Source organism: Dama dama, chromosome 4 (assembly GCF_033118175.1).
Source record: "Dama dama isolate Ldn47 chromosome 4, ASM3311817v1, whole genome shotgun sequence".
In the NCBI taxonomy this organism is placed as follows: domain Eukaryota; kingdom Metazoa; phylum Chordata; class Mammalia; order Artiodactyla; family Cervidae; genus Dama; species Dama dama.
Window position 1 is genome coordinate 58945563 of NC_083684.1, and position 9046 is coordinate 58954608.

Consider the following 9046-nt stretch of genomic DNA (forward strand, 5'->3'; position numbering starts at 1 on the left):
CATGGTCTCTGGTCGGCCCTGGATGCTGGGGCCCTTGGCCGAGCCAGCAAGAGGCCAAGGCTTGTGCTGGCGGCAGGCCACTTAGGGGGAACCTCAGGGGCTCCCTGGGGACCCCTGTCACTTCTGATTTGGACACTTTGAAAAGGAAGCATTAAAAACGCCCACTGAAGACCTTGAAGGGGTCCTGGCGGCTCCCTTCCCTCTGAGAGTTTGGGGGGGCGGTGTGAGGGATCCTCCCCATCTGATGGGCCCTGCCCCCGGCTGGCCAGCAGCTGACTCACCAGCTCTGTGCCCCCAGCACCGCCCTCCTCCAGTCGTCAGTTTTTTCTGCCATCGAAAGGGGGTTTGGGGGAGGCTTGACCTAGCTCTTGCTCTGCATAAAGTGGACTGATTCTAGGACTGTGCTGAAAACACACACACACACTTCCTCCACACCTCCGTGGAAGGGAACAGAGACGTGGTGAAAACAGGGAACTTTAGTATAAATAAGAGGTCCCGGGGGACAGGGAGGGCCCCAAGGGGCTTCCATAATTTAACACTCTTCAAAAGCACAAGGAATAGCAGGGGCAAAGCTGGGGCCAGGGGAGGGGTGGGCCACCCCCTGCCCCGCACACAGGTTGGAGGGGCACACTGCAGAGCTGGGGCTCTTGTGGGGGGCGGTTTCTTCCCCAGGAGTGACCAGTCACATGCTGGGGACAGGGAGGCTAACACTGATGTCTCAGAGGAAGGGGTCATTGTACTTGGCAGTGGGTGGGGACAAGGCGGAGGCCACACAGGCCACTACATCCCCCCAGTGTCTGGGCCAGTCTGAGGGACCATCTACCCCCAAATCTGTGCAGGGCGAAGGACCGGAGCAGTCCATCTGTCATGGTTAGTCTTGTTAATACGTTGATCCGTGAGGTCAGCGGGAAGGGTTACACTAGGAGGCTGGGGGTGTGGTGTGGGGGGACCCCAACATCCACAGCTTCACACCACTGTGCCGCTTGGGGAGTTGCCTGGCTGGGAGGAGATGCCCTGGGGAAGAGGAGAGGGGAGACAGGCAGGGGTTAGAGACCACCTGGGGCTCTCACCAGTCCCATGGGGAGGGAGCCAGCCCGGAGTCCACCAGGCTGCCGCCACCCTGGCCTTGCCCTTGAACCCACCCCAGACGCCCCTAGACAGGCCGCTGCTCTGGGCTCAGGAACTTAAATCTCGGCTAGCTTCCCTGTCCCAGCAAGCGGCACTTTTATACAATAAAGTCCTTGTGTGAGCCTGAGCAGAGAGGATGGGGAAGGGGTAGGTGAGAAGGAGGAGAGGGGGGGAACTGGGGTCCCCTTCTGACTGGGCAGGACCTGATATTCTGGCGGGGAAGGACTTAGGGACAGTCCTACCTCTACCACTGACTTGCTGGGTGACCTGGGCCAACTTCCTTCCCCTGTCTGGGCCTCGGTCTCCTCGTCTGTGAACTAGGGAGATAGAGGGGTCTCTTTCAGGCTCACCAGCTTTCCCAAATCCCAATGCCCCTGCCTCAGAAACTGTGCTTTAAGTTCTAGGGATCCAGGAACCTATGACTCTAAAACTCTTCCAGGGAACCAAGGCACAGCCCTCCCATCTGGCCTCCTGGCCCCTGAACCCAAAGCCCACGGAGACTCCTGAGACCCCAGCTCCCAAGTCATACAGTACCAGGCCTCCACTTCACTTGCTGGGGCCTCTCTGAGCCCCAGGGCCAACCCAGGAAGTGGGCACATCCACCCACCACCCATCTTCATGCGTCCCTGTCCTCATTGATGAGAACAATTAGAAAGAGGCAGTGACTCGCTCAAGGTCACACAGGGAGCTATAGTGCAAGCTGGAACCCGGAGCCTGGATCCCACAGCCCACGCCTCCAGCTGTGGGCTTGCATCCCAGGAGTCTGAGACCCAGGCTGGAAGCCGGCAGCCTTAGAAACATCTCACCATTCCAGTAAGACCTGGCCATGCGGGGCCCACCGGCTGCCCTTCAGACAGCTGGCCCCGGTCTCCACCACTCCCAGAGGCTTCTCCTACCAAACCTGCTCTCTGCTAATGTTACCTGGCAAGCGTTCTAGAAGCCACTGCAAGACCCAGGGAGCCTTTTTCTGGGACAAAATTTCCATGGCTTCCCCGTACTCCAAGGGGCTGGAGGCTGTGTGCTAACAAAGCCCTTTGCCAAGGCCCACCTCTGTCTGGGTCCTGGTGGGCTGGCGAGGGTAAACTCACCGCCTTGCCCGGCCGGGCCCAGGTGCAGATGAGGCCCTCCTGGCAGGCGGTGATGATGCAGTCCTCCAGGAAGAGGAGGACTGTAAGCCGCTCCTGGGCGATCTTCTTGCACACCAGCGGCTCCAGCAGCGGCACCTCATGGATGCGCGGGCAAAGCGCGGTGCCCAGCACCTTGGCGGGGTCCAGTCGGCTTCGAGGGGCGGGACCGCTGGGCTTGTCCCCGCCGCCCCCGCCCCCACTGCCACCCCGGCTGATGTTGCCCAGACTGTGGTAGCGCTTGTGCTCTTTCTCGGCCCCCCGGTCCCGCCGCTCCTGCAGCGTGAGCGTGGCGAAGCGGCCGATGCTGAAGGGCGTGCCGGGCTCTGCCGCCGTGCCCGGGGCGCCCGCCTTGCCGCTGCCTGCGGGGTGCGGGAGGCTGTTGGAGCGGGACAGCGAGCGGGGCAGGGGCCCGGGGCCCGGCTCCCCGCCTCGCGAGCCGCTGGCGGCAGGTGGCGTGGTGCCAGGCGTGCCGGGGAGGGTGCGTGTGCGGGCCAGGGGAGGGTGTGGGTAGAGCACGTCTTCGGTGAGGTCCCACAGGCAGAACTGCGTGTCCTGGCCGGCCGAGCCAAAGCGGTAGGTGATGGAGCCGGCCTTGGGGAGTGGGGAGAGCGGGGCGCCCCCGCCCGAGCCTGTGCTCCCCGCCTCTGGCTCCTCCTCCTCCTCGCCGCTCCGCTCCCCGTCGGCGCCCTCAGCCGCCGCCTCCTCCGCCCTCGTGGTGTAGGGGTCGAAGGCCACAGCGTTGACCCAGGACTTGTGGCCGTGGCCCCGGGCCACCACGCGGCCCTCGGCGAAGGACCACACGGTGACCAGGTCGTCTTCGCCCCCCGTCACGACGTAGCGCCCGTCGGGGCTCCAGCACACGCAGAGCAGGCCCCCAAAGTAGCTCTTCATGAGCCCCCGCAGGAGCATGGAGTCGAAGTGGAAGACGCGCAGGCAGCCATCCTGGCTGACGCAGGCCAGGTGCCGGCCGTCGGGCGAGAAGGCGAACTCGTTGAGGGGCCCCTCGCCCACGGCCCACTTGGCCAGCGGGTTGCGGGGCGCCTTGCTCTTGGCGGCGTAGACGGCGAAGCCCTCGCCCTGTTTCAGGAGGCTGTACTGCGGCGGCGCCGAGGCGCACGGGTGGCCCACGTTGTACAGGTACAGGTGGCCGCTGGCGTGCGACGCCAGGAACAGGCTCTCTGACTCGGGCAGCCACTTCAGATACGTCACCTTGGTCTTGTCGATGAGCCGCTACCAGGGGAGAGAGCGCGGTTGAGAGAAGGCCCACCTCTGCCCCAGCCTGGTTCCCCGCAGGTCATCATCCCCGGCCTGGGTCTCCCGGGAGAGGAGGGACTGGGGCAAAAGGACAGACACCAGATCACGGGAAAGCAGGGGGAGAAGGGCTGTGTGAGGGGTGCTCCGTGGAGTCTCAATGTCCTTTCTTCGGCGGGAGGGCAATCCTGCCTTCCAGAGCACTGTCTTCTGTCTAACCCCTTCTACCATCTTTACCATGTGGTGCTTAAGGCAAGAAATCGATTCACAGACTATTAGCTCCCCTGAGGAAGGGACCTTTGTTTATTTGGTTCATTGTTCTGGCCCCACAGCGCAGAGCTGTGCAGGTAGGAGTCCTAGAAAGTAGTTCCTGGACTCATGAATGACAACCCCATCCTGTCGGCTGAGCATCTCTGCTCCTTTCTGTCCTCGGCACTCTCTTCCACACCTGCAAGAAATCCTGTGGACTGGAGCTTTAAAATTCGCCCAGAAACTGACCTGTTCTCACCTCCCCCCACCGAATCCAACCACCCTGGTCTCAGCCGTCATCAGGCTTGTGATGGCCTAACTGGCCTCCAGGCCATCACCGCCCAGGTCTCTTCTCTACACCATTGCCAGAGAGATGCGATTAAAACCTAAGCCAGCAAACTAGCACTCTCTCCCACCCTGAACACACAGGGCAGCCTTTATCAGGCAGGGCTCCGGAGAAAACCCAGCCTTGAAGTCCTTCGGCATCCACTGTCTGTAACAAATTAACTTCTTTCCCAGGTATCTAAGTAGATTCTCATACTCCATTCTCTGGAGAATTTAGAAATCAATCACATCGTTTCTGTGTTCTATGGCTCAGGTGAACCCCGGTGGCAAGCGTCCATGACCTTCCAGACCCTACATCTTCTGGCCTTTCCGAGTTGTTTCTGAGAACTTCTCCATCACCCTCCCCCTCAGCGCTGCTCTGGCCGCCCAGCCTTTCTGCTCTCCTGCTTTGGGCATCTGTGCTAGCTGTCCCTCTAGGCAGAATGTCCTTCTCCCTAGTAACTTCTCCTGCCTCCTTCAGGTCCTTTATTTCCCTATTACCTTCTAGTGAGACCTTTCCTAACCTCGCCAAGCACTCCCCATTCGCCTTCCCTGCTGGATTTTCGTCCAGGACTTGCTGACAGACAGCACACTTAGGTATTTGATAACTATCTGTCTCTCCCAGAGAGATGAAAGCTCCAAAAAGAGAGGGCCCTCTGTTTTGTTCACTGAGATACAATACTCCTAGTGCTTAGAGCAAAGTCTGGCAATGAACGAGAATGCTCAGTTAATATTTTGTGAATGGATGAGCTAGTCCATTTTAATCCATTCCCTGTTAACTCACTTTCCTCTGCCATTCATGCATTCTGTACATTTGGGACACCCTCTCTGAACACAGGAGAAAGAAACAGAGGACAAGAGTAGTTCTGGACACAGATAAGCTTTTCCGCTGGCATTTCCTCTTATGCCAGGTCCACCCAGGACTGAGCAACCTCCACAGTCCTGTGAGGTAGGGAGAGGAATCCCACTTTTCAGTGGAGGAGAACTGAGGCTAAGGAACAGGCACCTTCCCAAAGCCACAGTGAGTAGATGATGTAGTCCAGAATTTGAAGAGCAAGGGCTCTGGCTTCAAACAAATCCCAACCAGTGACCACCCTCAGTTTTCTAACCTGCAAAATGGGTCTCACAATGCTAACCCATTGGTTGATGAAAACGCCAGGAGTAATGTGTTCAGCATAGAGCTAACACAGCACAGGGCCTGGGCACCAGAGGTGCATCTGTCATCGTTAGCTGTCATCAGAATAACTGCTGTCACCCTCTTCGATGAATCTGTCAGTCCACCCCCCATCTCTCCCTCATCCTGCCCCCACTCAGGCCGACACTGCTCCCCAGGCAGCTGTAGTCTCATGGCAAACAGCGTGAGGGTGGGTGGGACGGGGGAGGAGTTCTAAGCCATGGGGACCCATAATCACCTCCTCATTGAATAGTTTGCTGGTGTCCTTCTTAATGAGATCCAGGTACTGGACTTGACCGGCTGAGAATCCCACCAGCAGGGAGATGGTTTCCGTGGCAGCAGTGAACTGGTTGAAGTCATGGCAGGTGGGCTGCGTGCCCTTATAGATCCGCTTGTCAATTGGCTTGTTGAGGTCAATGGACTTGAGTGGTGGGAGAAAACGAGTTAATGGCTTCTACCACTGAGAGGAAGGAAGAGGGTGTTGAGGTTGGGGGAAAAACCACAAAGAGGAAGCAGGGCTAAAGCCCTGAGGGAAGTGGGTAGGTGGATGGGTAAATGAGGAGTGAAGGGGCAACCACAGACAGGAAGGACGTCTCAAAACACAAACAGAGGAGAACACCAGGCAGGAAGGTTCCCCGACTGCCACCACATGAGACCACTAAGTACCTCCTTCCCCAAGTTGGACCCCCTCCCCGTCCAACTTCAGGGACTCTTGCCTACAGTATCAGTGCAGGGTCCCCATAGTCCCTAAGCTTCTATAGTCCTCCCCCATAATCAGCAACTCCCCTAGGTCTTAGCACCACAATATTCCAAGACCACCAAAACTCAGGATCATCCAATCCCCAGAACACTAAAGCCCAATGTCCCAGGAATCTCTTCACTCTGGAGTTCCTAAATCTCAGAATTCCCATCACACAGTTCAGGAACCCATTAAATCTCACTGTCCTCCCAAACTTTAGGTGCCTTCATCACCTCTGAGCTCTCAGGATCCCCAAAACTTCCGGGGGCCATCACTTACTCCAAGGGTCTCACGTCCTCTGGGACCGACATCACTTTAGAGACACCTGTCATACCTGAGGATATCACCTCCGTATCTCCCATCAGCTCCGAGATTCTCATTTCCTCCAGCACCCTCATTATCTACAGAACCCCATTTTCTCTAGAGTCCCATTCACCTTCGTGATCCCTGTTACCTCTAAGCCCCCATCACTTCTAGAATCCTCCTCACCCCTGGGCTCCCTAAGTCCCCCTGGAAACCCCCAGAATGCAATATCCCTGGGTATCACTTCTGAGCCTGCAATTCCCAACACCTGCAAAATGCCTGCCAGCCAGAACCTTGGAGGACCCCACAACCATCTCGGATTCTCCATCACCTCCAGAAGAGTCACCATCCCAGAAGCCCCACGCATAACCTGGGGATCTCACGTGATCTCAAGGCCTCCCACAACCTCCAGGATGGCCAGCACTCACGGGGCCTCCCATCACCTTTTAGAACCCTGCATCATCTCCAAGAACCCTTTCCCCCTCGGACATCCATCACATCCAGGATGCTTCTCTCCGGGCCCCCTGTCATTCAGGTACCTTTCTGTCACTTGTAAATCACCTCAGGGGTCCCCGTCCTCTCAGCCTGCACCCAGGGCCCCAAGATGCAGGCCGCTCACCCGTTGGCTCCCACGGCGACAGCAGCCCGGGTAGAAATAGAGCTCGCGGCCCAAGTTGAAGCAGACGCGGTCTCCCCCGGCGCCCAGCCCCGCGGGCGTGGCGGGCGGCTCCCCGGCCCCGGCGCCGTCGGGCTCCCCGAGGCGCACGAGGCTCAGGCGCACAGCAGGCAGCGCGGGCCCGGGACCGGGGCCTGCAGGCGGAGGGGACGGAGCGGGGCCCGCGGCGCCGGGGCCCGAGGCAGAGGCAGGGCCGGGCGGGGGCTGCGGCGGCTGGGGCGGCGCCGGGGTCTGGGCGGAAGCCGGACCCGATCTGCGGGCGGCGCCGTCGCCGGGGAGCAGCTTGTAGAAGCCCTCGCGGGTGCGGAACTGCGACTTGATTTCCGCACAATCCCCCATGGCGGCGCCGGGGCCCGAGCCGCCCTCCGCGCCGCCCGCCGCCATCTTGGGCGCCCCCCCACCCCAGCCCCGGACCCCGCCGCTGCCGGACCGCCGCCCGCTGCCAGGCCCCCTGCCGGAAGTCGGGGTCCGCACCGGAAGAGGTGGGGTCGTCGCCCAGGCAATGCCTTTTCGATTGGCAACAGGGTAGGGAGGCGGGACGAGCTCCAGCCGTCGCTCCGGTAACGGTTCTGGGTCTGAAGGCGGAGCTACAAGGTGGGCGAGGCCTTCGTGCCTGCTACCGTCTAGTGGTTGGCTGTGAGGGCGGGGCCCTCAGAGAAAGGGGCGTGGCCATTAAAAGAGCCCTAGTCCTTAGCAACGGCGCCCTGGGAACCGTTTGCCTAGCAACGGGAGTACCCTCAAGTGGAGGCCTCGTCCACAACTTGTCCGTCCCATGACGTAACAGAAATGACTTCAGGTTACCCCAATGTCTCCTGAAGACTCCCAAAATACACCCTCCAGTGTTTTCCACTTATATCTTAAAGTCCCCGACTGACCACAGCATCTCCAACCCTTCCTCCCCACCCTTGATGATCCTGCACATCTCATTGATCTCCAACGTCTCCATAAAACTCCAGTGACTTCATCTGACCCAATAGTGATTAATACTAACAGCAAAAAGACCCTGATGCTGGGAAAGATTGAAGGTAGGAGGAGAAGGGGACGACAGAGGATGAGATGGTTGGATGGCATCACAGACTCAGTGGACATGAGTTTGAGTAAGCCCCGGGAGTTGGTGATGGACAGGGAGACCTGGCCTGCTGCAGTCCATGGAGTCGCAAAGAGTCGGACACGACTGAGCGACTGAACTGAACTGAACAGCTCCACATTTTCCACCAAACTCCTATATATCTCCACAACTCCACTGTCTTCAAGAACCTCACTCACTCCTCCAACGCCCACCAAAATTTGATTGATCCCTGCAATACCCTCGGTATCCCAATAATCCACTAGTAATCCAAAATCTCTTCCTGATCCCAACAGCTCCCTAATAGTCAGTGTCCCTCCCTTCCTGTTCCCATCACAGATCTTGAATGAAACTGACAATCTTACTTCAAATCTCACTCCTCTCCTGTGTCATTTTAGGGGCAGCACTGCCATTCCTTCCAGTCACCAGGGTGCAGATTTCGGTGTTTCCCTAGACTTCTGCCATTTCCCTTCACTCCCTGATTACAGTCCCCAAGTCTTTTGCATACTGTCACCTGAATTCCTCTATTCCAGTCCATTCCTCTTTGCAGACTCGGTCAAAACTCCTCTCCTGCTTGGACTTTCCCTGTATCAGCCCTGTCTCTGCTCTCCCAGATCCATGTCTCACCCCTCTATCTACTCTCCCCTTGGGATATAGAGAGGTCTTTCTAAAGCCCAAATACGATCAGGGCTGGCCCACCCCTGTTCAAATTCCATCCATGGCCTCCCTAGGGCTCTCAGGACAGAGTTCAACCCTGGGTAATCTGTTCCTGCCAACTTCTCTTTCCAGCCTTATCTGTCACCACTGACTCCTCACACCATGTCTCAAAAATGAGGTTTGAGCATCTACCCCAACACATCACACTCTCTCTTGCTCTTGGATCTTTGCACACCCTGTTCCCTCTGCTTGGAGCCTTACCACTCTGTTCTTGACCATTTATGAGCCAGAGCTCAGAAGCTCTGTTAGTCCTCTGGGCTCTCCCATCTGGGTTGTCACTCCCTGAGGAAGG

At 58.3% G+C, this 9046-nt stretch overlaps 1 protein-coding gene across 2 annotated transcripts; it reads right to left on the bottom strand.

Moving 5' to 3' along the window:
• Positions 1-458: 458 nt before the first annotated feature.
• On the bottom strand, positions 459-7371 carry DMWD (DM1 locus, WD repeat containing). 2 transcript variants are annotated; one of them, XM_061139630.1, is made up of 5 exons: positions 6915-7371; positions 5492-5674; positions 2217-3485; positions 1371-1445; positions 459-1014 (listed from the first exon to the last, which is right to left on the bottom strand). In XM_061139630.1, exons 1-5 carry the CDS (start codon positions 7353-7355, stop codon positions 967-969), a joined length of 2016 nt encoding a protein of 671 aa, XP_060995613.1. In that variant the 5' UTR covers positions 7356-7371; the 3' UTR covers positions 459-966. The 2 variants fall into 2 exon arrangements, with proteins under 2 accessions (XP_060995613.1, XP_060995614.1); XM_061139631.1 differs by lacking the exon at positions 1371-1445.
• Between the last annotated feature and the right edge of the window lie 1675 nt (positions 7372-9046).

Excerpts from the sequence above, each read along its gene's own strand:
- DMWD (XM_061139630.1), bottom strand. The coding sequence starts at position 7,355 with ATGGCGGCGGGCGGCGCGGAGGGCGGCTCGGGCCCCGGCGCCGCCATG. Across the intron at positions 5,675-6,914 it reads GTCGCCGTGGGAGCCAACGG|TCCATTGACCTCAACAAGCC; the intron begins GTGAGCGGCCTG and ends CCACCACTCAAG. Across the intron at positions 1,015-1,370 it reads CCAGCAAGTCAGTGGTAGAG|GGCATCTCCTCCCAGCCAGG; the intron begins GTAGGACTGTCC and ends CCTCTTCCCCAG.